This window comes from Carcharhinus amblyrhynchos, unplaced genomic scaffold, assembly GCF_965287045.1.
Source record: "Carcharhinus amblyrhynchos unplaced genomic scaffold, sCarAmb.v2.hapA chromosome_284, whole genome shotgun sequence".
Classification (NCBI taxonomy): Eukaryota; Metazoa; Chordata; class Chondrichthyes; order Carcharhiniformes; family Carcharhinidae; genus Carcharhinus; species Carcharhinus amblyrhynchos.
In genome coordinates, this window is record NW_027650024.1 from 96,622 (window position 1) to 122,477 (window position 25,856).

Sequence of the window (25,856 nt, forward strand, 5' to 3'; positions counted from 1 at the left end):
GTACACAGCACCCCAACGTGGGGAGGCGTGGCGGCTTCCTATTGGTCCGCCCTTTGGACGCATACGTCATTTTACCCGCCTACTCCCGGACCCCGGTGCGCTGCATCATGGGAATTGTAGTTCCTTCTCCGCCTCCCCTGAGGGCGACTTCCGGCCTCTGAACTACAACTCCCAGAGAACATCGCGCGGAGGGGACGGGATGGCAGGCAACACCTGGAGAGAGCAGGGAGGCAGGAAAAAATTTACTTTCTTTTCGTCTCTTGACCGAATGTGAGAGAAAGATATTTTCCCGGGGTGGTGGGAGAGAGAGAGAAAGATTTTCATTCTGGCCGTCGACCTCCGACCTATGGAGGCCTGACGTCACGACGCAGGGCGCCACGTCGCGGAGGAGGCAGGGCGCATGCGCGGCTCGGTCTCTTGGCTGCGGACTCGAGAGGGTGAGTGGGGGCTTGGAGTGGCGGCGGAGCGGCGCTCCGGCAGTGGGTCAGGGCAGGGGAGAAGCGCTTCCAGTCCACTGGCTGCAGTGTCAGGACGGGGAATGGACTCTCTGCAGTATTTTGTGGGGGGCTTTGGGGAAGGGGGAGTGATTTAAAGGTCAGAGGATGGACACGTTGGCATTAAGGGCTGGGGTGAGAGGTCAGGGGTCAAAGTGACCCTTCCCAAGTGACAGTGAGGTCAGGCAAATATCTCCCCCCCCCGCAGAGCCATCACAATGCACAGTGAGGCCATTCAGGCCATCGTGTCCAGCATGGTCAATCCACCTAACCTGCACATCTTTGGACACTAAGGGACAATTTAGCATGGCCAATCCACCCTAACCTACACATCTTTGGACACTAAGGGACAATTTAGCACGGCCAATCCACCCTAACCTGCACATCTTTGGACACTAAGGGGCACTTGAGCATGGCCAATCTATCTAACTCTTTCTTTAATCATTTATGGGACATTGTTATCACATTTATAGTCCATCCCTAGTTGCCCTTGAAGGGGCAGTTGAAAGTCAACCACATTGCTCTATAGCTCTGGAGTCATGTAGGCCAGACCGGGTTAAGGACGTCAGATTTCCTTCCCTAAAGGGAACCGGATGGGTTTTTCCGACAATGGGTCATCAGTAGATTCTTAGTCCCAGGTATTTTTTATTGAATTGAAATTCCACTGTCTGCCGTGGTGGGATTCGAACCCGGTTCCCCCAGAACATCAGCTGAGTTTCTGGATTCATCGCCCAGGGATAATACCACTAGGCCATCACTTGTGCCTTAAATCTGTTCCCTCGCTTTCTCGATCCTTTTACAGATGGGAACAGTTTCATCCTATCCTACTCTGAAGGCCTCTGTTAAGACTCATGGGCTACCATTGCAGTGTTAATTCCCAGAGCTTCTCAAAGAGCCCAAAACGTAAATCATATAATTCCTACAGTGCAGACGGAGGCCATTCAGTCCATCAAGTCTGCACTGATCGTGGAGACAATCACTTAAAATCACTTAAGATTTGACCTGTTGGGGGATGAGAGAGATCTGGAAGGGGCCGAGGCGCTGCTGTTAACACATGTTCTCCACGATCCAGTCATAAATTTAACTAATTTGTGAGCAGTTTTGGGCCCCGTATCTAAGGAAGGATGTGCCGGGCCTTGGAAAGGGTCCAGAGGAGGTTCACAAGAATGATCCCTGGAATGAAGAGCTTGTCGTATGAGGAACGGGTTGAGGACTCTGGGTCTGTACTCGTTGGAGTTTAGAAGGATGGGGGGGGGGGGGAGGATCTTATTGAAACTTACAGGATATTGCGAGGCACTGGATAGAGTGGACGTGGAGAGGATGTTTCCACTAGTAGGAAAAACTAGAACCAGAGAGGGCACAACCTCAGGCTAAAGGGACGATCCTTTAAAACAGAGATGAGGAGGAATTTCTTCAGCCAGAGAGTGGGGAATCTGTGGAACTCTTTGCCGCAGAGGAGGCCGGGTCACTGAGTGTCTTTAAGACAGAGATAGATAGGTTCCTGATTAATAAGGGGATCAGGGGTTATGGGGAAAAGGCAGGAGAATGGGGGGATGAGAAAAATATCAACTATGATTGAATGACGAAGCAGACTCGATGGGCCGAGTGGCCTAATTCTGTCTCTATGTCTTATGGTCTTAACTCATTCCCTGGAAAATGCTCACCGCAATCGACTTCTATTTCCTCGTGGTGACCAATCTGATGCAACTGGTGAAAAACATGGGGCGGGGGGGGCTGGAGGGAGGGAAAAGGAGGTTCTGTGACGTGATGGGAAGAGGCTCAATTGGAACAGAAATTGCGCCCGATGTGCTGTTAGGTTTATGCGCCTGTTCCATTTTCCTTTCATCTCCCACAGATGAGGTTGTTTCTACTCAGCGTGTGCGTGGTTCTCTTCGCAGCAGCCAGAAGCGATGAAGGAGCGCGGCTCCTCGCGTCCAAGTCTCTGCTCAACAAATATGCCGTGGAGGGTCGTGACCTGACGCTGCAGTACAACATCTACAATGTCGGCACCAGGTAAGATGTCCGCTTGACGATGCCAAGCTTCGCGTGTGCCTTGTGGCTATGTCCTGTTACCCCCTCGGTCACATCGCTCCGGATCCACATACGGCCAAAATCCAGGCTGGCGTCCACAGTGCTGAGGTGGGGGGAGACTGTGGGAGGGTCGGTGCCGAGGGAGCGCCGCACTGCGGGGAGGGTCGGTGCCGAGGGAGTGCCGCACTGCGGGGAGGGTCGGTGCCGTTGGGGGTGCCGCACTGCGGGGAGGGTCAGTGCCGTTGGGGGTGCCACACTGCGGGGAGGGTCGATGCCGAGGGAGCGCCGCACTGTGGGAGCGTCAGTGCCGAGGGAGCGCCGCACTGTGGGAAGGTCGGTGCCGAGGGAGCGCCGCACTGTGGGAGGGTCGGTGCTGAGGGAGCGCCGCACTGTGGGGAGGGTCGGTGCCGAGGGAGCGCCGCACTGTGGGGAAGGTAGGTGCCGAGGGAGCGCCGCACTGTGGGAGGGTTGGTGCAGAGGGAGCGCTGCACTGCGGGAGGGTCGGTGCCGATGGACCAATATTGAATCGTGGGTGAGTCCACCAGCCCTGCATTTTTGGGATCCTGCTGTGCGCTGAATGGCGACATTTGAAATTGTGGTGTGCTGTGGGATGCCCTGAAATCTTGTGTTTCATCTGATCCCTGGGGTGTATGTATGTATGGGGTGGCACGGCGGGTTGGCACTGCTGCCTCACAGCGCCAGGGACCCGGGTTCGATTCCCGGTCGCGGGGTCACTGTCTGTGTGGAGTCTGCACGTTCTCCCCGTGTCGGCGTGGGTTTCCACCGGGTGCTCCGGTTTCCTCCCACAGTCCGAAAGACTGTGCTGGTTAGGGTGTGGATTGGCCGTGCTAAATTCTCCCTCAGTGTCACCCGGACAGGAGTGTGGGGGATCTTCACGGTAACTTCATTGCGGTGTTAATGTAAACCGACTTGTGACACTGATAAATAAATGAACTTTAAGTTTAGAATAGTAGCAGGGCTGGAGATCCTGTTGGAGGAGGGGGTTTTGGGGGAGAGATAGGGGAAAGATTGGGTTCCTACGTTGGTCCCCCTCCCTGTGTGGTAATCCTCCTAATCCTATCTGTTCCTGCCAGTGCCGCCTTGGATGTTGAACTCAGCGATGATTCCTTCCCGCCGGAAGATTTTGGAATTGTCTCGGGAATGTTGACAGTGAAATGGGACCGGATTGCCCCGTATCCTTTTCTAATCAGTGAATTCACATCTGGATCCAGCGGGATTATTCCCAGTACAGTCTCGCTGAGGCGACTCCGTGCCAGGGAGGGAGGGAGGCTTTTGGACTGAGACACGGGTGACTGTCTCGGTAGTGTGTTTGAGCCCGGATCCAACATCCAGATTCAAACTCAGGGTCAGTGCTGAGGGAGCGCCGCACTGTGGGAGGGTCGGTGCTGAGGGAGCGCCGCACTGTGGGGAGGGTCGGTGCTGAGGGAGCGCCGCACTGTGTGGGAGGGTCGGTGCTGAGGGAGCGCCGCACTGTGGGGAGGGTCGGTGCTGAGGGAGCGCCGCACTGTGGGGAGGGTCGGTGCTGAGGGAGCGCCGCACTGTGGGGAGGGTCGGTGCAGAGGGAGCGCCGCACTGTGTGGGAGGGTCGGTGCTGAGGGAGCGCCGCACTGTGGGGAGGGTCGGTGCTGAGGGAGCGCCGCACTGTGGGAGGGTCGGTGCTGAGGGAGCGCCGCACTGTGGGAGGGTCGGTGCAGAGGGAGCGCCGCACTGTGGGGAGGGTCGGTGCTGAGGGAGCGCCGCACTGTGTGGGAGGGTCGGTGCTGAGGGAGCGCCGCACTGTGGGAAGGGTCGGTGCCGAGGGAGCACCGCACTGTGGGGAGGGTCGGTGCTGAGGGAGCGCCGCACTGTGGGAAGGGTCGGTGCCGAGGGAGCACCGCACTGTGGGAGGGTCGGTGCCGAGGGAGCGCCGCGCTGTGGGAGGGTCGGTGCCGAGGGAGCGCCGCGCTGTGGGGAGGGTCAGTGCCGAGGGAGCACCGCGCTGTGGGAGGGTCAGTGCTGAGTGAAATGCTCTCATTCGGTCAGTCTTTGTCACGTTACTCGATGTAGGAGCTTGCTGGGCAGTAAGTGGGTGCTACATTACAGTAATACACTTCTGAGTCTTTCATTGGGGCAAGCTGCAGTCTGGGACGTCCTGGAACTGTTTTAACAAGAATCTGTCCCCGTCTGGGAGCATAAACATCAGGCCGAATATTCTTTTGGGTTTCATATTGAAAAGTGTTGATTGGGTCTGTGTGCGCCTGTCCCCGTGCGTGTGTGTGTGTCTGTGTGTCTCTCTCTCTGTTCCTTTCCTTAACTCAGTTTTGCACAGAGCCAGTAACGTCACCCACACGGTGGTGCTGCGGCCCCTTAAAGCCGGTTACTTCAATTTCACCTCTGCAACCATCTCCTACCTGGCCCAGGAAGGGAGCCAAGTGGTGGTGAGTGAGGGGATTGCTCTGGGACCTACCCTCCCTTCACTGTCACCGATCTCTGGCCGGTCCTCGGGGAGACCGGGATCAGGTTGTGGGAGCCGCACTCTGTCAGGACTGCCGGGACATCAGGAGAAGGTGCACCGCAGGACCTACAAGTTCACCTCCTGACTCCCTAATGCCTGTCCACCCCATCTACAAGGACACAGGTCAGGAGCGTGATGGAAAACTCCCCACTTGCCCGGATGAGTGCAGCTCCCAACAACAATCTCCACTTGCCTGGATGAGTGCGTCTCTCCAACAACAATCTCCACTTGCCTGGATGAGCGTGGCTCTCCAACAACAATCTCCACTTGCCTGGATGAGCGCGGCTCTCCAACAACAATCTCCACTTGCCTGGATGAGTGCGGCTCTCCAACAACAATCTCCACTTGGCTGGATGAGTGCGGCTCTCCAACAACAATCTCCACTTGCCTGGATGAGTGCGGCTCCCAACAACAATCTCCACTTGCCTGGATGAGCGCAGCTCATGTTGGAGCCACACTCATCCAGGTAAGTGGAGATTGTTGTTGGAGATGCACCTGTCCAGGCAAGTGGAGATTGTTGTTGGAGACGCGCACTCATCCAGGCAAGTGGAGATTGTTGTTGGAGACGCGCACTCATCCAGGCAAGTGGAGAGGATTCCATCACATTCCTGACTTGTGCCTTGTAGATGGTGGACAGGCTTTGGAGGGGGAGTCAGGAGGGTGAGCAGATACGTCAGGAGGCCCTGTGGCCTGTGATGTTCCTTCAGAGATAAGGAGCTGCTTTCCTGTTTCTGTAGCGCGCTGTGCTGGTGATCAGACCCTGCTCTTCCTGTACCCTACCCTTGTTGACGCGTGGCGAGGCATGGGGTGGGGAGACCACACTTGAGCCACCTTTTCTATTAATCTCTGTGTCTCTTTAACTTCAGGTGGGCTACACCAGCGCCCCAGGCCAGGGCGGCATCCTGGCCCAGAGAGAGTTCGACAGACGCTTCTCGCCACATTATGTAAGTATCGGCCTCATCCGAGGGTGGTGGGGGGGGTGGGGGCGGTGGGGGCAGCGTGGTGGCACAGTGGGTTAACACTGCTGCCTCAGGGACCCAGGTTCGGCTCTCGGCTCGGGGTCACTGTCTGTGTGGAGTTTGCACATTCTCCTCGTGTCTGCCTGGGTTTCCTTCGGGTGCTCCCGGTTTCCTCCCACAGTCTGAAAGACTGTGCTGGTTAGGGCGCTAAATTATCCCTCCCGAACAAGCACCAGAGTGTGGCGACTGGGGGGATTTTCACAGTAACTTCGTTGCAGTATTAGTGAAAGCCTAATTGTGACACTGGTAAATAAACTCTAAGGCATTGTTGAAAGTGGAAAGAGTGCGGAGAAGATTTACAAGGATGTTGCCAGTAGTGGGCCTGAGTTATAAGGAGAGGGGGTCGGACAAGCTAGGGATTTATCCCATAATAGCAAAATGGCCTATTACTTAAATGGTAAAAATTGCAGCGTGCTGCTGTGCAGAGGGACCTGGGTGTCCTTGTGCAGGAATCTCGAGGAGTTGGTTTGCAGGTGCAGCGGGTAATGAAGAAGGTGCAAATGGAATTTTGTCCTTCATTGCTAGAGGGATAGAGTTTAAAAACAGTGAGATTATGTTGCAGCTGTATAAGGTGCTGGTGAGGCTACGCCTGGAATACTGTGTACAGTTTTGGTCTCCTTACTTGACAAAGGATATACTGGCACTGGAGGGGGTGCAGAGGAGATTCCGGAGTTGAGAGGGTTGGCTTATAATGAGAGACTGAGTAGACTGGGGCTATACTCATTGGAATTCAGAAGAATGAGGGGAGATCTTATAGAAACATAAGATTATGAAGGGAATGGATAAGATAGATGCCACCGTGTCACCTTTTTCCACAATGGGGTGACCCAAACTGGACACAATTCTCCTTTAGAATTTAGAACAGAGTTGAGGCGGAACTTCTTCACTCAAAGGGTGGTGAATCTCTGGAATTCTCTGCCCGTTGAAGTGGTGGAGGCTGCCTCGCTGAATATATTTAAGTCACGGGTGGATAGGTTTCTGATAGACAGGGGAATTAAGGGGAGAAAGCGGGAAAGTGGAACTGATCCACTTCAGATCAGCCATGATCTTATTGAATGGCGGGGCAGGCTCGAGGGGCCGGATGGCCTACTCCTGCTCCTATTTCTTACATTCTTAATGCGTGACTCTGAGATTTACAGCTGATTAATTATTTTTTTTCCTGTTTATAAAATTCTTCTCCAGCTGGATTGGGCAGCCTTTGGCGTGATGACTCTGCCCTCCATCGGGATCCCGCTGCTCCTCTGGTACTCCAGCAAACGCAAGTACGACACAGCCAAAACAAAGAAGAACTGATCGGTGGCAAGAAAGCTCGTCTCCCCCTCGTACCTCGGGGCCACAAAGATTTCCCGCCTCACCACCAAACGTCTGACCTCGAGTTGTTGAAAGGAATCGTGCATGTTCTTGGGTGGGTTTGTCCAGCAGAGATTGGAATTGCCCTACCCCGCCGGCTCATTCAATCCGGTCGTCTTAACCTTCTGCCCTCTCCCTTTTTAAGGAGAATGTCTGTCGAATCCCTGTCTGTTCAGGGACGCACAACTAGCCTCTATCGTGGGAATTTCCAATGTAAACGTGTCACGCTGTGATTACATCCTCCTGCCAGTGATGGCGCTGTGTGTGGAGGGAGGCCATCCTTGGCAAGATGATCCGGTCGGCTTTGACTGGCCTCTGGTGTTTTGAGATCCAATGCAACCCTCTTAGCCTGTGGAGCCTGCAGTATTGTGTTCCCCTGTTACCCTCACGGACTCGCCCTCTCCTCACCCGTACCCACACACACTAAATTTCTCATCCCCAATTGAACTGTGCAGGTCCAGCAACGTTAGTCCCCTTTGCAGAGAGAGAGAGGCAGTTCCCACAAGAAAGTTGACATCTTGCGCCAGCCGATCTGTGGTGTGTTTCCAGTTATTGCGATGCCTCCTTATCTCTTTTCCCCCCTTCCTCCAGGGAAGTGCGGAGGGGGGCAGGGAGGCATGGCTTGTTGAGTCCCAGGGATCCACAGTCACTGCGCCAGTGTGTTGTTTTTATTTTAAACTGTGTTTCTCTGGGGCTGACCATGGGCGAGACCTCTCTCCTTTCCAAATCCGAGGAATTGTGGGACAGTCCTCTCTCTCTCTGAAGGTGGGCGAGAAGGATGTTGGTATTATGGAGAGATGAGAGAGAGAGAGAGAGAGTCAAAAGCTTGGGATGTACCTGGGCAGAGTCACGCAGTTTAAAAATATGGCAAAGACCGTGACAATCTACACCGTGTGTCCTGCAGGATGGCCGATGGCTCGGCAATCGCCCTGCTCCTCCCATGATTTTAATTGTCGCTCCTTTTGGGCTTTTCTGTTGACTCTTGCCGTTCTGTCCTGATTAGTCCAAGACAGAAAATTTTGACAGCCTGTTCCTTTTTTCTCTGAGCGGTCCTCCGGTCCGTACCGCCAAACTGTATACCGTGTAACTGGAGGAGACTGCTCAGAGGGGGAAAGAAAGGAACGGGCTGTCAAAATTTTCTGTCTTGGACTCATCAGGATGGAACCACAAGAGTTGGATCTTAAGGATCTCCTGATTCCGGCGGGGGGGGCGGTGGTGGCTGCAGATTTTCTAGAACACTTGAGGTGGGATTTTCCTGCTACGTTCGCCCTCATCCCGCAATTCCCGTAGCGGATGGGTCAGGAACATTCAGCCCACGGCCGGAAGGCAATTTTCCGTTTGTGTGGCCGCGAAGCTCAGATGTCGTTTCCACGTCAGCACTGTGCCCCGTTGGTATGACGGGATGGTACGTGCCTCTGTTTGTACACTTGGGAGAAAAGGGTTTTTTTTTAATAAAACAACCTTAAAAAAATAAAAGCATCTTGGGGTCTTCTTTGCAACATCGCCTGGGGAAAGGCATGGATCACTATAAAAGCAAGTCGGTAGCCCTCCCCTCCCATCGGTAGTGGGAAATGAGAGGCCCCGCTCAGTGGGTAACGCAGTGCGGGTGGAGAGGAGGAATCAGAGTTAACTATGTCCCTGCTGTGGTCTAGGTGTGAAAGAGAGAGAGAGGACTCAACAGGTAAGCAGCTCGGACATGCAAATACAAGCTCGCTGGCACAGTGGGTTAGCACTGCTACCTCACAGCGCAATTCCTGGCTCAGGTCTGTGTGCAGTTTGCACATTCACCCTGTGTCTGCGTGGGTTTCCTCCGGGGTTCCGGTTTCCTCCCACAGTCCAAAGATGTGTGGGGTAGGGGGGCCGGCCATGCTAAATTGCTCCTTAGTATCCAAAGATGTGTAGATTAGGTGGATTGGCCATGCTAAATTGCCCCTTAGTGTCCAAAGATGTAAATTGTCCCTTATTGTCAAAAGGATTAGCAAGGGTAAATGCATGGGGTGATAGGGATAGGGCCTGGGTGGGATTGTGGTCAGTGCACACTCAATGGGCCTTCTGTACTGTAAGTATTCTGTAAGTTCACAAGTGATTGGGATGGCACAGTGGGTTAGCGCTGCTGCCTCAAAATGCCAGGGAGCCGGGTTCGATTCCGGGTTCGGGTCACTGTCTGTGCTGAGTCTGCACATTCTCCCCATGTCTGCGTGGGTTTCCTCCGGGTGCTCCGGTTTTCTCCCATAGTCGGAAAAATGTGCTGGTTAGGGTGCATTGGCCGTGCTAAATTCTCGCTCAGTGTAACCCGAACAGGAGTGTGGGGGATTCTCACAGTAACTTCATTGCGGTGTTAATGTAAGCCTTATTTGTGGCACTAAAAAAATAAATAAACTTTACCCCCAGTCATTGTTTTAAACGGTGTGGAATTACGTCTTCAGGGTGAGAATATAAAACATTCATAAATCACCCCATGGCTTTGAAACTTTGACCATCACAAACAGACCAAACTTGTCCCTGAAAAAGTTGCCTCAGGTGAGGCACTGCCGAAAACCGGCACTGGCAACGGCGCAGACTCCACACTGCCGCCCCAAGGACCAGCCCACCCTGCCGGCGATTGGGCAGCTTCGCCACGCCGATCGCCTATTGGTCACTTACCCCGTTACTCAATCCCTTACCCCGCCCCTTTGGTAGTGTCATCCCGGTGGGACCCGACACTATTGGTTACTTGCCGTGTCAATTAATGCTACAGCCCTTAGGGCGGTGTCATCCGGGAACAACCGAACGCCCATTGGTCAGTTGCTCCGTCACTCAACCATCAAGCCCGCCCCCCCATTGATTGGCGGGGACATCCAGGTGCCGAATGCCGATTGGTTGCGTATACTGTCAATCAATCATGTACCCCCAACTAACAGGCGGCGTCATCCTGGGCAGGTACGAACGGCGATTGGTTAGCCGCCACGTCAATCAATCCTTCCCCGCAAAACTGCGCAGACTCAGCAGAGGCGCCCTGTGTTCCCGCCCATCGAACCTAGCGATTGGACGCAATCCGACTCCGCCCTTCCGGACTGGACATATGCGACGTCAATCCTTTGTCTCCCATTGATGAGCGGGACCAAACCAGTGTCGTATGTCGATTGGTCTATCTCCGCGTCAATCAGCCATGCACCCCGCCTCCTTCAGTGGGCGGAGCCTCCCAGGCAGAGCCGGACGGCGATTGGTCCATTCCGCCTGCCCAACCGAAAAAAATGCGGATGAGTTTAACCGATCAGATTTGGAATATAAGAAATAAAATCAGCGGGAGGAGAATGGCGGAGGGGTATAAACACTGGGATTGTGATTAAAATATCAGATTGAATAGGGAGGGGGGAAAAAAATTAAATTTTAAATTAAAAAAGAAAAAAAAAAGTAGTTTGCGATGGCCGGGAATCGAACCCGGGTCAACTGCTTGGAAGGCAGCTATGCTCACCACTATACCACCATCGCCACACGGAAAAACGGCGCTGCAGTTAACATGGAGCTGGCTGGCCCATTCATTCACACTGCGCATGACATCTCTGCGCGCGCGTGTGTGTGTGTGTGAGTGAGCGGTAGCATTTCTCTGACCCGAGTTCGAGACCAACTCCAGCCTGAGCAGCACCGCATATTCCTATTGACTACCGCGTGTAACCTAGTATTACAAATCATAATAATATATTTCCAAATATTAAATCAATATTATTGGAAATATTAATGATATATTTACACATGCCATACATTATATATAAATAATGTATAGTTACACATAGAGTCCTAGAAGTTTACAGCATGGAAACAGGCCCTTCGGCCCAACTTGTCCATGCTGCCCCTTACTTATATTATTGTCACCATTAATTATATATATATTTACTCACACTTAGATATTATTGACAGTATTAATAATCTATATATACAAACATATTATTGTATATATTAGTTATATATATATAATTTACACACATTATTGTGCATATTGATATTACATATTTATACATACTTATAAATTATTGTCACTATTACTAATATATATTTACACACACTTACATACTATTTTACATATTAATAATATATTTACACACACTTACATACTATTGTATATATTAATAATATATATTTATACACACACATATGTTGGTAATGTGTAGTCACACATACCTCAATATTTGACTGTGACAACTATCATTGACGTCGTTAAAAAAAAAATAAACCCATCTGGTTCACTAAGTCCCTCTTTAGGGAAGGAAATCTGCTGTCCTTATCCAGTCTGGCCTTCATGAACATTGAACGGTCAGAATGTTGAATACAGGAGTTGGGGCATTTTGTTGAAGTTGTTCAGGACGTTGGTAAGGCCACACATGGAATATTGTGTACAGTTCTGGTCAACCTATCAAAGAGAGGATAGTATTAAACTAGAAAGAGTGCAGAAAAGATTTACTAGGATGGTACCGGGACTTGATGGATTGAGTTATAAGGAGAGGCTGGATAGACTGGGGCTTTTTTCTCTGGAGCCTAGGAGACTGAGGGATGATCTTATAGAGGTCCATAAAATAATGAGGGGCATAGACAAGGTAGATAATCAATATCTTTTCCCAAAGGTAGGGGAGTCTAAAACTAGAGGGCATAGGTTTAAGGTGAGAGGGGAGAGATACAAAAGTGTCCAGAGGGGCAATTTTTTCACACAGAGGGTGGTGAGCGTCTGGAACGAGCTGCCAGAGGTAATAGTCGAGGCAGGTACAATTTTACTTATAAAAAGTATTTGGATAGTTATATGGGTACGATGGGTATAGAGGGATATGGGCCAAATGCGGGCAATTGGGATTAGCTTAGGAGTTTTAAAAAAAGGGCGGCATGGACAAGTTGGGCCGAAGGGCCTGTTCCCAAGCTGTAAACCTCTATGACTCTATGACATGTGACCCCAGATCCCCCCCCCCCCCCGTTACCCGCTTCCACACACACACACACACACACACACACACACAGAGCAATGTGGTCAACTCATAACTGCCCCCCCACACCCCCCCCCTGAAATGGCCCAAGTGAGAAACTCAGTGCAAAAGGGGCAATTAGGGATGGGCAACAAACATTGGTCTTTCCAACACTTCCGCGAAGGAATGAAAAGGAATAAAAATACAGAGGCAGGTAAAATCTGGCAGAGAACAGATTGAATGATAGAATCCCTACAATGCAGAAAGAGGCCCTTCGGCCCAGCAAGTCTGCACCCACAGGAAGGCTCCTGTAGGCCGGAAAACTATTGGAATAAAGGTTTGGAGAGCTCTGAGATAAGAGGGAAGTCGCTCAGTCCCTGGGATTGCTGACTGACAAAGTGATGGCCAGCACCTCACTCCTGCAGTTCAAATGACTCTGCGCTTTCCATAGCCAGGCGAGGCAGGCGATGTTAACAAGGCGGCCCCACTAACCGTGACAGGCTTATAAACACCCTTTCAGGGGCCACAGGTGTCGCTGGCCAGGCCCAGCATTAATTGGCCAATCCTAATTGCCCCTTGAGAAGTTGGTATGGGAGTCACCATCACAGCGCTGTTAGGGAGGGAGTTCCGGGATTGTTATTGGACATCAGTCAGTCCCTGTGTGTGGGGTAGGTACACCCACAGTGCTGTTAGGGAGGGAGTTCCAGGATTGTTATTGGACATCAGTCAGTCCCTGTGTGTGGGGTAGGTACATCCACAGTGCTGTTAGGGAGGGAGTGCCAGGGTTGTTATTGGACATCAGTCAGTGCCCGTGTGTGGGGTAGGTACACCCACAGTGCTGTTAGGGAGGGAGTTCCAGGATTGTTATTGGACATCAGTCAGTGCCCGTGTGTGGGGTAGGTACACCCACAGTGCTGTTAGGGAGGGAGTTCCAGGATTGTTATTGGACATCAGTCAGTCCCTGTGTGTGTGGGGTAGGCACACCCACAGTGCTGTTAGGGAGGGAGTTCCAGGATTGTTATTGGACATCAGTCAGTCTCCCATGTGTATGGGGTAGGTACACCCACAGTGCAGTTAGGGAGGGAGTTCCAGGATTGTTATTGGACATCAGTCAGTCCCCGTGTGTGTGGGGTAGGTACACCCACAGTGCTGTTAGGGAGGGAGTTCCAGGCTTGTTATTGGACATCAGTCAAAAGAACAAAAGAACAAAAGAACAACCCAGCACGGGAAACAGGCCCTTCGGCCCAACGAGCCCGCGCCACCGCATCACCCTACACCTATTCTACCCTGCATGTCTACGAATGGGACCCTACTCAGTCAGATTCAGGGAAGAAATAGTGTCAATTTGGTAGAAACCGATTAGCCTAAGAGCACATCTTTGGGGTGTGGGAGGAAACCGGAGCGCCCGGAGGAAACCCACGCAACCACAGGGAGAATGCGCAAACTCCCACAGACACAGGCCCAAATCCATGTATCTGCACAGCTAGCAGTGCTAGTCACTGAGCTGTTGCGGCGCCCGTCTACCGGTCCAGGATCAAGCACACACACCGACATGAAGTACTAGGCCACTCCTGGACTTCCAAGAGCAGCCCACGCACGACCCGCCGTGTGCATGCCCCTCGCTTGACACGAGGTGGACCTCCACCTGTGGAATAAAGACAAAAATATTAATCATACAGCCTGCCCTTCCAGTGTCTCCCGAGGTTTAACCCTATTCAATAGCCCCTACCATATCCCTCCATTCTCGTTTCACTCATGTGCCTATCTAACTGCATCTTAAACGAGTCCAACGTTCCTGCCTCCACCACCCTACTCGGTAGCACATTCCAGACCCCCACAACTCTCTGCGTAAAGAAGTCAGTCCCTGTGTGTGGGGTAGGTACACCCACAGTGCTGTTAGGGAGGGAGTTCCGGGATTGTAATTGGACGTCAGTCAATCCCCGTGTGTGGGGTAGGTACACCCACAGTGCTGTTAGGGAGGGAGTTCCAGGATTGTTATTGGACATCAGTCAGTCCCTGTGTGTGGGGTAGGTACACCCACAGTGCTGTTAGGGAGGGAGTTCCAGGATTGTTATTGGACATCAGTCAGTGCCCGTGTGTGGGGTAGGTACATCCACAGTGCTGTTAGGGAGGGAGTTCCAGGCTTGTTATTGGACATCAGTCAGTCCCTGTGTGTGGGGTAGGTACACCCACAGTGCTGTTAGGGAGGGAGTTCCGGGATTGTTATTGGATATCAGTCAGTCCCCGTGTGTGTGGTGTAGGTACACCCACAGAGCTGTTAGGGAGGGAGTTCTGGGATTTTGACCCCAGCCACAGTGAAGGAACGGCCGATATATTTCCAAGTCGGGATGGTGAGTGGCTCGGAGGGGAAACTTGCAGGTAGTGGTGTTCCCCATGTGACTGCTGCCCACCCCCCTTGTTCTTCGAGATGATGGAGGTGGCGGGTTTAGAAGGTCGAAGGAACCTTGGTGAGTCACTGAGGGCCATCTTGTAGATGGTGCACACGGCTGTGTCGGTGGTGGAAGGAGTGAATCCAGACAAGTGGAGAGTGTTCCATCACACTCCTGGCTTGTGTCCTTGTAGATGGTGGACAGGCTTTGGGGGGAGTCAGGAGGTGAGTTACTCTCCACAGGATTCCCAGCCTCTGACCTGCTCTGGTAACCACAGTAGTTATATGGCTGAGTCCAGTTCAGTTTCTGGTCAATGGTAACTCCCAGGATGTTGATAGTAGGGGGGGATTCAGTGATGGTCAATGGTATCCCCCAGGATGTTGATAGTGGGGGGATTCAGTGATGGTCAATGGTAACCCCCAGGATGTTGACAGTGGGGGGGGATTCAGTGATGGTCAGTGGTAACCCCCAGGATGTTGATAGTGGGGGGATTCAGTGATGGTCAATGGTAACCCCCAGGATGTTGATAGTGGGGGGGGATTCAGTGATGGTCAGTGGTAACCCCCAGGATGTAATAAATAAACTTTTCAAAACTGGGATGTCCATATGTACAACAAGAACATAAGGAGCAAGAGAAATTAATCTTGGTTCTAAGGAGTGGTGTCTTTACTCTGAGGCTGTGTGCCCTCAAATCCTAGTCTCCCCAACTAATGAAGACATCTTCCCCGTGTCCACTCTATCCGGGTTTTTCAGTGTTCGAGCGTGTTCCCCCAATCAGGGGAGGTGATGGCCTGGTGATATTATTGCTAGACTATTAACCCAGAAACTCCGGCTAATGTTCTGGGGGATCTGGGTTCAAATCCTGCCACAGCAGATGGTGGAATTTGAATTCAATGAAAATAATATCTGGAATTAAGAATCTACTGATGACCCATTGTCGGAAAAAACCCATCTGGTTCCCTTTAGGGAAGGAAATCTGCCGTCCTTACCCAGGTCTGGCCTACATGTGACTCCCAGAGAGCCACACAGCAATGTGGTTGACTCTTAACTGCCCCTCCAAGGGAAACTAGGGATGGGAAATAAACACTGGCCCAGCCAGCGACGAATGAATTTTAAAAAATCAATTGGGAGATGATGGTTGATCTTTTACCTCTCACGTCACTTTCTGGTCCAAAGCCATTGATATCTTTAGCAACCAAAAATGTATGGGTTGCTGTACGCACTCGATGTCTAAGATCAAGAGTTCCGAAGGCTCACCACCCTCTAACTGAAGGAACCTCTCCTCAACCCAGTCCCAAATTAGCCGATCCCTCATTGAGATTGAGAAGACCATGAGATTTCGGAGCAGAGTTAGGCCATTTGGCCCATCGGGTCTTCTCCGCCATGGCTGATAAGTTTCCCAACGCCCTCCCTCATTCTTCCACGTCACCCTTGACCCCCTTACCTATCAAGAACCAATCCATCTCTGTCTTAAATACACTCAATGACCCAGCCCCTTCTGTGGCAACGAATTCCACAGACTCCCCCACCCTCTGGCTGAAGAGATTCCTCCTCATCTCCGTCCTAAAGGGCATCTCTTTACCCTGTGGCCTTGCTCCCTCGGATCCTGGTCTCTCCGACTAATGGAGACATCTTCCCTGCATCCATTCTATCCGGGCCTTTTGGCATTCCGTAAGTTTCTATGAGATTATTCCCATTCCCTTTTGGAATTTTGCGTCAAACAATGATAGTTCTTTCCCCCCCTCCTTAAGAAGCTGGAGGTAGCTCCGGCTCTCAAAGCATTAGCCCAGAGATTAACCTTCGATTGCCAGCCTAGGAGGCCAATGTGGGAGGGCTGACGGCCCTCAGGCTCAGGGACTGTCCAACATGAGTAGGCCTCAGGCCTGAGTATAAAGAACAAAAAAAAAGAAAATTACAGCACAGGAACAGGCCCTTCGGCCCTCCAATCCTGCACTGACCATGATGCCCAACTGAACTAAAACCCTCTACTCTTCCAGGGACCATATCCCTCTATTCCCATCCTATTCATGTATTTGTCAAGACGACCCTTAAAAGTCACCACTGTATTCACTTCCACTCCCTCCCCCGGCAGCGAGTTCCAGGCACCCACTACTACCTGTGTAAAAAATCTGCCTCGTACATCTCCTTTAAACCTTGCCCATTAAACCTGTGCCCCTGACTCTTCCACCCTGGGGGGAAAAAGCTGTTGACTATCCACTCTGCCCCTCATAATCTTGTAGACTTCTATCAGGTTGCCCCTCAACCTCCAGTGAGAACAAACCGAGTTTCTCCAACCTCTCCTCGTAGCTAATGCCCTCCATACCAGGGGCAACACCCTGGTAAATCTTTTCTGTAAGCCTCTCCAAAGTCTCCACATCCTTCTGGTAGTGTGGGCGACCCAGAATTGAACACGATATTCCAAGTGCGGCCTAACTAAGGTTCTATAAAGCTGCAACATGACTTGCCCAATTTTTAAACTCAATACCCTGGCCGATGAAGGCAAGCGTTGCCATATGCCTTCTTGACTAGTTGGGGGAGTGGAGGGAGGGAGTGGGGGAATTGGAGGGTGGTGGGGGGGGGTTGCATATAATGATGTTCAGTCAGGCTGTAATAACACATCAGGGAGTACAGCAGAACCAATCGGCGCAGTAATGTGTGTCTGTGCCCTGGGGAGGTCTGGAACTCGGAAGCGCGAAATTAAGTCAGATAGCGATTGACAGCAGTTGTGTTGAGAAATTCTGTAGCCTCCTCCAGCCCCTACACCCCCTCGCTATCTCTGTAACCTCCTCTAGCCCCTACACCCCCTCCCTATCTCTGTAACCTCATCCAGCCCCTACACCCCCCTCCCTATCTCTGAAACCTCCTCCAGCCCCTACACCCCCTCCCTATCTCTGTAACCTCCTCCAGTCCCTACACCCCCCTCCCTATCTCTGTAACCTCCTCCAGCCCCTACACCCCCTCCCTATCTCTGTAACCTCCTCCAGCCCCCTACACCCCCCTCCCTATCTCTGTAACTTCCTCCAGTCCCTTACACCCCCTCCCTATCTCTGTAACCCCCTCCAGCCCCTACACCCCCTCCCTATCTCTGTAACCTCCTCCAGCCCCCTGCACACCCTCCCTATCTCTGAAACCTCCTCCAGCCCCCTACACACCCTCCCTATCTCTGAAACCTCCTCCAGCCCCCTACACCCCCTCCCTATCTCTGCAACCTCCCCCAGCCCCTACAACCGTCCGAGATCTCTGCGTTCCTCCAATTCCGGCCTCTCGAGCATCCCCCAATTCCCATTGCTCTGCCACTGGGGGCCGTGCCTTCAGCTGCCTGGGGGGGGGCCCTAAGCTCTGGAATTCCCTCCCTAAATTTTTCCATCTCTGTCTTCTTCTTTAGACACTCCTTAAAACTGAAGTCTGACAAGATTTTTTTCGCCTACATCTAATATATTCTATAAAACGCCACCTCATTTGACTCAAGGTCAAGTTTTGTCTAGTAAATACTCTTGTGAATGGATCGGAATGCTTGACCAGGTTTCAATATTAAATTGCATTCATCTAATGCTTGTAATGGCACAGTGGTTAGCACTGCTGACTCACAGCGCCACGGACCTATTCCCTATCTCTGTGACCTCCTCCAGCCCCTACACCCCCTCCCTATCTCTGTAACCCCCTACACCCCCTCCCTATCTCTGTAACCTCCTCCAGCCCCTACACCCTCTCCCTGTCTCTGTAATTTCCTCCAGTCCCAACACCCCCTCCCTATCTCTGTAACCCCCTCTAGCCCCTACACCCCCTCCCTATACCTGTAACCTCCTCCAGCCCCCTACACCCCCTCCCTATCTCTGTAACCTCCTCCAGCCCCCTACACCCTCTCCCTGTCTCTGCAACCTCCTTCAGCCCCTACACCCCCTCCCTATCTCTGTAACCTCCTCCAGCCCCTACACCCTCTCCCTGTCTCTGTAACCTCCTCCAGTCCCAACACCCCCTCCCTATCTCTGTAACCCCCTCTAGCCCCTACACCCCCTCCCTATCTCTGTAACCTCCTCCAGCCCCTACACCCCCCTCCCTATCTCTGTAACAACCTCCAGCCCCTTACACCCCCTCCCTATCTCTGTAATCCCCTCTAGCCCCTACACCCCCTCCCTATACCTGTAACCTCCTCCAGCCCCCTACACCCCCCTCCCTATCTCTGTAACCTCCTCCAGCCCCCTACACCCTCTCCCTGTCTCTGCAACCTCCTTCAGCCCCTACACCCCCTCCCTATCTCTGTAACCTCCTCCAGCCCCCAAAACCCTCCGAGATCTCTGCACTCCTCCGGTTCGATTCCCGGCTTGGGTCACTGTATGGAGTCTGCATGTTCTCCCTATGTCTACGTGGGTTTCCTCCAGATGCTCTGGTTTCCTCCCACAGTCCGAAAGACGTGCTGGTTAGGTGTTAAATTCTCCTTCAATGTACCCGAACAGGCGCTGGAGTACGGCGACTAGGGGATGTTCACAGTAACTTAATTGCAGTGTTAATACCAGCCAACAGAACAAAGCGATCTAGGGGTACAGGTTCATAGCTCCTTGAAAGTGGAGTCACAGGTGGACAGAGTGCTGAAGAAGGCATTCGGCATGCTTGGTTTCATCGGTCAGTCCATTGAATACAGGAGTTGGGACGTCTTGTTGAAGTTGTACAAGACATTGGTAAGGCCACACATGGAATATTGTGTGCAGTTCTGGTCACCCTATTGTAGAAAAGATATTATTTAACTAGAAAGAGTACAGAAAAGATTTACTAGGATGCTACTGGGACTTGATGGTTTGAGTTATAAGGAGAGGCTGGATAGACTGGGACTTTTTTCTCTGGAGTGTAGGAGGAGTGATCTTATAGAGGTCTATAAAATAATGAGGGGCACAGATCAGCTAGACAGTCAATATCTTTTCCCAAAGGTAGGGGAGTCTAAAACTAGAGGGCATAGGTTTAAGGTGAGAGGGAAGAGATACAAAAGGGTGCAGGGGGCAATTTTTTCACACAGAGGGTGGTGAGTGTCTGGAACTAGCTGCCAGAGGTAGTTGTAGGGGTGGGTACAATTTTGTCTTTTAAAAAGCATTTAGACAGTTACATGGGTACAATGGGTTTGGCGACCAGGGGACTTTCACAATAACTTCATTGCGGTGTTAATGTAAGCCCACTTGTGACTAATAAATACATTTTGACTCCCGCCTTCCCAACCTCAGGATGGTCAGTGCAAACAACTTGGGTGCACTTCCAGCTTTCTCCGCCACTCCAACACCGGGTGTTGCCTCACAGCGCCAGGGACCTCGGTTCGATTCCCAGCTTGGGTCACCATCTGTGTGGAGTTTGCATGTTTTCCCCGTGTCAGCATGGATTTCCTCCGGGTGCTCCAGCTTCCTCCCACAATCCAATGATATGCAGGTTAGGTGGATTCGCCATGCTAAATTACCCCCTGCTATCCAAAGATGTGAGGGTTAGGAGGATCGGCCATGCTAAATTGCCCCTTAGTGTCCAAAGAGGGGAGTTAGTGAGGGCAAACCTGTGGGGTTATAGGGATAGGCCTGGGTGGGATGGTGGTTAGTGCAGACCTGATGGGCTGAATGGCCTCCCGCTGCACTGTAGGGATTGTATGATGTGTCGGCCCTTGGCAATTCTATGATTCAATCCAATGCCCACACAGCAGGCGATTTAGATAGGAGGCGGTGGGTAGGTGGATTCACAATGCTGCCAGTGTGTGTGTGTGCGTGTGTGTATACATGTGTCTATGTGTGTGTGTGTGTGTGCCTCTATGTGTATGTGTGTGTGTGTGTGTCTGTGTGTATATACATGTGTCTATGTGTGTGTCTGTGTGTGTACATGTGCCTATGCGTGTGTGTCTCTATGTGTGTGTGTACATGTGTGTGTGTACATGTGTCTATGTGTGTGTGTGTCTCTATGTGCATCTGTGTGTGTCTCTGTGTGTGTGTCTCTATGTGTGTGCATCTGTTGTATCTATGTGTGTGTGTGTGTCTGTGTGTGTACATGTGCCTGTGTGTGTGTGTGTGTCTGGGTGTGTACATGTGCCTGTGTGTGTGTGTGTCTCTATGTGTGTCTGTGTGTGTCTCTATGTGTGTGTGTGTGTGTGTGTGTCTGTGTGTGTGTACATGTGTCTATGTGTGTGTGTGTGTGTCTCCAAGTATGTGTGTCTCCAAGTGTGTGTGTATCTGTATGTTTATGTGTGTGTGTGTTTGTGCGTGTATGTTTTGCAAAGCGGATGCTATTCTCCCACTGACTTTACAGCACCATCACAGACTGGAGTTAATCAAAGCCGCTGTGGCAATGGGACAAGCAGCAGAGCGCGGCTGGCCGGCACGCAGGGTGTCTGGGAGTGTAGCACTGTGAGTGAAAGATGTGCCTGTCACAGTTTAAGCAGCAGCAGCAGCAGCAGCAGGCAGGCAGGGCTGGATCGATGTGAACCGGGTGAGGAGTCTGTGACACTAATTGCCAATCTACGAATGTCTTCCCCAAGCAAGCCTGGCAATCGCTCGGTCAGAGATCGAGGCACAAGTGCCACACTGTCCCATCCAATCTTTAATTTGTCCCGTGTCATTGGATCTCCAGCCTCCGCTCCGGCTTCTGAACCACAAGCTCCGGGGACAAACACAAGACGGGTTCGGGCTGTTCGAATTCCTCTGTCTACCCTCTTGGAACAACGAGCCAACCCTCTTAATTTCGCTGACGCTGTACCAGTTTTCCGGGTGAAGAACTGAGAGAGTGGAAGCTGTTCCGAGGCAGGTAAGGGGTGGAGAGGGAAGAGGGTTAAGGGGGGGGAAGGGGGGGGAGCAAACAAGACCTGGAGAATTGACTCCTTTACACTGCTAAAGGTGGCACGGTGGGTTAGCACTGCAGCCTCACAGCGCCAGGGACCCGGGTTCGATTCCCGGTTCGGGTCACTGTCTGTGCGGAGTCTGCACGTTCTCCCCCCCAAGTGTCTGCGTGGGTTTCCTCCGGGTGCTCCCGGTTTCCTCCCGCAGTCCGAAAGACTGTGCTGGTCAGGGTGGATTGGCCGTGCTAAATTCTCCCTCAGTGTAACCCGAACAGGAGTGTGGCGACTGGGGGGATTTTCACAGTAACTTCATTGCAGTGTTAAAGTAATAAATAAATAAACTTTACTTCGCTAAAGGCAGCACGGGGGCACAGTGGGTTAGCACCGCTGCCTCACAGCGTCAAAGGCCCAATTGCAAAAGGGTCCAGAGGGGCAATTTTTTCACAGAGAGGGTGGTGAGTGTCTGGAACGAGCTGCCAGAGGTAGTAGTAGAGGCGGGTGCCATTCTACCGGGGACACGGTAGCACAGTGCTTTACAGCATGGAAACAGGCCCTTTGGCCCAACTTGTCTATGCCACCCAATTTTTACCACTAAGCTAGTCCCAGTTGCCCGCGTTTGTCCTCTACACCCATCTTACCCATGTAACCGTCTGAATGTTTTTTCAGCATCATCACCCATCGAGTCTGCACCAAACACAATCCCACCCAGGCCCTACCCCCATATCCCGACATATTATACCCACTAATCCCTCTAACCTACGCATCCCTGGACACTAAGGGGCAATTTTTTAGCACGGCCCAATCAACCCTAACCCGCACATCTTTTGGACTGTGGGAGGAAACCGGAGCACCCGGAGGAAACCCACGCAGACAACGGGGAGAATGTGCAAGCTCCACACAGACAGTGACCCGGGGCCGGGAATCGAACCCGGGACCCTGGAGCTGTGACTAACCACAGTGGCTAGAACAAAATCAGGCCCAACCACCCAATGGAATCGGACAACAGAATGAGCCTCCAGCTGCTCCGAATGTCGCAGTTGAGAATCCCCAGGTTGCTCAGCCGGACAACCAAGCATGCTGTAAACCTCTATGACCCGGGGGTTCGATTCCCGGCTCGAGTTACTGCCTGTGTGGAGTCTGCACATTCTCCCTGTGTCTGCGTGGGTTTCCTCTGGGTGCTCCGGTTTCCTCCCACAGTCCGAAAGATGTGCTGATTAGGGTGTGCATTGGCCATGCTAAATTCTCCCTCAGTGTAACCCGAACAGGAGCGTGGCGACTTGGGGATTTTCACTGTAACTTCATTGCAGTGTTAATGTAAGCCAACTTGTGACACTAATAAATAAACTGGTGGACGGTGAAGACGACTATCTAGGGTAGCAATGGGATCTTGATCAATTGGGCCAGTGGGCTGATGAATGGCAGATGGAGTTTAGAGTTATAGAATCCCTACAGTGGAGGAGAAGGCCATTCAACCCATCGAGTCTGCACCAGGCTCTACACCCAGAACCCCACATATTTACCCTGCTAATCCCCCTGACACTAAGGGGCAATTTAGCATAGCCAATCAACCTAACTCGCACATCTTTGGACACTAAGGGGCAATTTAGCATGGCCAATCCACCTAACCATCTTTGGACTGTGGGAGGAAACCGGAGCACCTGGAGGAGACCCACACAGACACGGGGAGAACGTGCAGACTCCGCACAGACAGTGACCCAAGCCGGGAATGGAACCCGGGGTTCTTGGTGCTGTGAGGCAGCAATGCTAACCCACTGTGCTGCCCCTCCGCCCTGTTCTCCCCTGTGGGTTTCCTTTGGGTACTCTAGTTTCCTCCCACAGTCCCAAGACGCGCTGGTTCTGTGCTAAGTTCTCCCTCAGTGTACACGAACAGGTGCCAGAGCACCCGGAGGAAACCCACGCACATATACACATGCAGATTAACATTTGTGTACACACACAAACATACACCCGTGTTAGTGCACACACACACAGACACACGTGTGCACAACCAATTCACGTGGGTGCGCAAACAAACATTCCCTCCATGCGGTTGAGCGCACATGCACCCACACGTTTGCACAGAAACGCACCCAGACATGCTCTCACACACTTTTGCGTGTGTCGTTATGCACGCAGCTTCACACACACGCACAAGGAGGCACGCAGCACGGCAGAGACGACCAGGCACTCAGGCACAGCCTGATGCTCAACTCTATCCTAACATGCAACCACAGGCGGGCGCAGAGACACACACGGAGATACAGGAGCAGACACACAGGTGAGGCAGACAGACAGAGGCGCACACTTTCCCCGTAGGCCTACAAATCTTTACCCTTCAAGTAATTCTCCAATTCCCCCCTTTCGAATGCTCCTACTGAACCTGCGCGCTCTCGGACAGCGCCTTCCAGATCATGATTCGCTACGTTTCAATCAAGATTCTCCCCCTCCAGTTCTTTTGTCAATTAATGTAAAATATTGTCGCTCCTCATTACGTGGCAGCAGCAACAGTTCCTCCCAATTTACTCTCATCAAAAAAGCACTCAATCGTGAATACTTCAATTAAATCTTCCCTTAATCCCTGTACTCAGGAGAACAATTCCCAGCATGTCTCCGTCCAAGGACGCGACATCCTTCCAAAAGTATGACGCCAACACCCAGTTATTTCTTAAATGACTCCAAGACACTTGAGCCTCCCTCATCCCAGTGCTGAAGACTGTGTGTGAGGGGCATCTTTCTGACCTCTGGTCTTTCCTGTTGACCACACAAGCGCACCCAATCAAACGGCTGCCCTGCATCCTACCTCACAACGGTTGAGTGCCCCTCGAAAGTTGTTGTAAAGTGCAAAGATGTGTAGGTTAGGTGGATTAGCCATGCTAAATTGCCCCTTAGTGCCCAAAGATGTGCAGGTTAGGGGGATTGGCCATGCTAAATTGCCCCTTAGTGCCCAAAGATGTACGTTGTTCGTCCATCGTCATCAATGAGGACCTTGACACCATTAGTCATTTTGAGGCTGGATGCAGTGTGTCCGAAGATGACTGATCAGGCCAATTCGGGCATGGAATGTCCTGGCACATACTGGACAGGCACTGTAGTAGGCACTGTAGTTGTTGCGCTGGTGGGTCTGGACTTGCACAGCTCGCGTGCAGGTTAGGTGGATTGGTCATGCTAAATTGCCCCTTAGTAAAGTAAAATAAATTTATTGGTTACAAGGGGCAATTTAGCATGGCCAATCCACCTCACCCGCACATCTTTGGACATTAAGGGGCAACTTAGCATGGCCAAGCTACCTAACCTGCACATCTTTCAGACTGTGGGAGGAAAACCGGAGCTCCCAGAGGAAACCCACGCAGACACGGGGAGAGCGTGCAGTCTCCACACAGACAGTGACCCAAGGCCGGAATTGAGGCCTGCTAAGAGTGCTAACCACTGTGCTGCCCCAAGAAATCTCACTCTAATTCTGCAGGGTCTTGGAGAGGCCGCATCTGGAATACAGTGCGTGGTTTATCACCATGTTTAAGAGGGAGATATACTTGCTGTGGAGGCAGTGCAGCTAGGTCAGTCCCTGGGATGGTGTGGGGAGGCGGGGGGTGGGGGTGGGGGTGGGGGAGGGGAGAGAAATGTGGAACAGAAGTGGTTGTCCTCTGATAAGTGGTTGAGCAAATTGTGCCCATTTCCTCTGGTGTTCAGAAGAATGAAAGCCAATCTCAAATGCAGTAAATTCTGAAGGGGCTTGGTAAGGCAAAGAGATTGTTTCCTGTCAGATGAAATTTTAAGCACCAGGTGAAGGTGTACATGGGGTCTGCCATTTAGGACCTAGATGAAGAGACTTTACTTCACTCAAAGGGTTGTGAGAATTCTCTATCATGGCGAGATTATTTACTTCACGGGAAATGGGAGCATTGTCCGGCTAGCCCAGGTTTTATTGTCCATTCCCGATTGCCCTCGGGAAGGTGGTGGTGAGCTGCCTTCTTGAACCGCTGCAGTCCGCACACGTAGTCACATACACTTAGGCAGCACAGTGGGTTAGCACTGCTGCCTCACAGCGCCAGGGACCCGGGTTCGATTGCCAGCTTGGGTCACTGTCTGTGCAGAGTCTGCACGTTCTCTCCCCACCCCGTGTCGACGTTGGTTTCCTCTGGGTCCTCCGGTTTCCTTCCAAAGTCTGAAAGATGTGCGGGTTAGGTTGATTAGCTATGCTAGATTGACCCTGATGTCAGCTGATTAGCAGGTGAATGTGTGGAGTTACAGGAATAGGGCCAGGGTGGGGTTGTGGTTGGTGCAGACTTGATGGGTCAAATGGCCTCCTTCTGCACTGTAGGGATTCTATGATTCACAC

At 51.9% G+C, this 25,856-nt stretch overlaps 1 protein-coding gene and 1 non-coding gene across 2 annotated transcripts; one reads left to right on the plus strand and one right to left on the minus strand.

Annotated features, from left to right (window-relative positions):
* The first annotated feature begins 360 nt into the window (after positions 1 to 360).
* On the plus strand, positions 361 to 8,518 carry ssr2 (signal sequence receptor, beta). Its single transcript, XM_080183425.1, has 6 exons — positions 361 to 437; positions 2,350 to 2,507; positions 3,620 to 3,718; positions 4,855 to 4,963; positions 5,907 to 5,984; positions 7,242 to 8,518. The coding sequence occupies exons 2-6, from the start codon at positions 2,350 to 2,352 to the stop codon at positions 7,350 to 7,352; spliced, it is 555 nt and encodes a 184-aa protein (XP_080039551.1). The 5' UTR covers positions 361 to 437; the 3' UTR covers positions 7,353 to 8,518.
* A 2,290-nt stretch (positions 8,519 to 10,808) lies between these two features.
* On the minus strand, positions 10,809 to 10,880 carry trnag-ucc (transfer RNA glycine (anticodon UCC)). The gene has a single exon. It is a non-coding gene; the product is annotated as a tRNA-Gly (tRNA).
* Between the last annotated feature and the right edge of the window lie 14,976 nt (positions 10,881 to 25,856).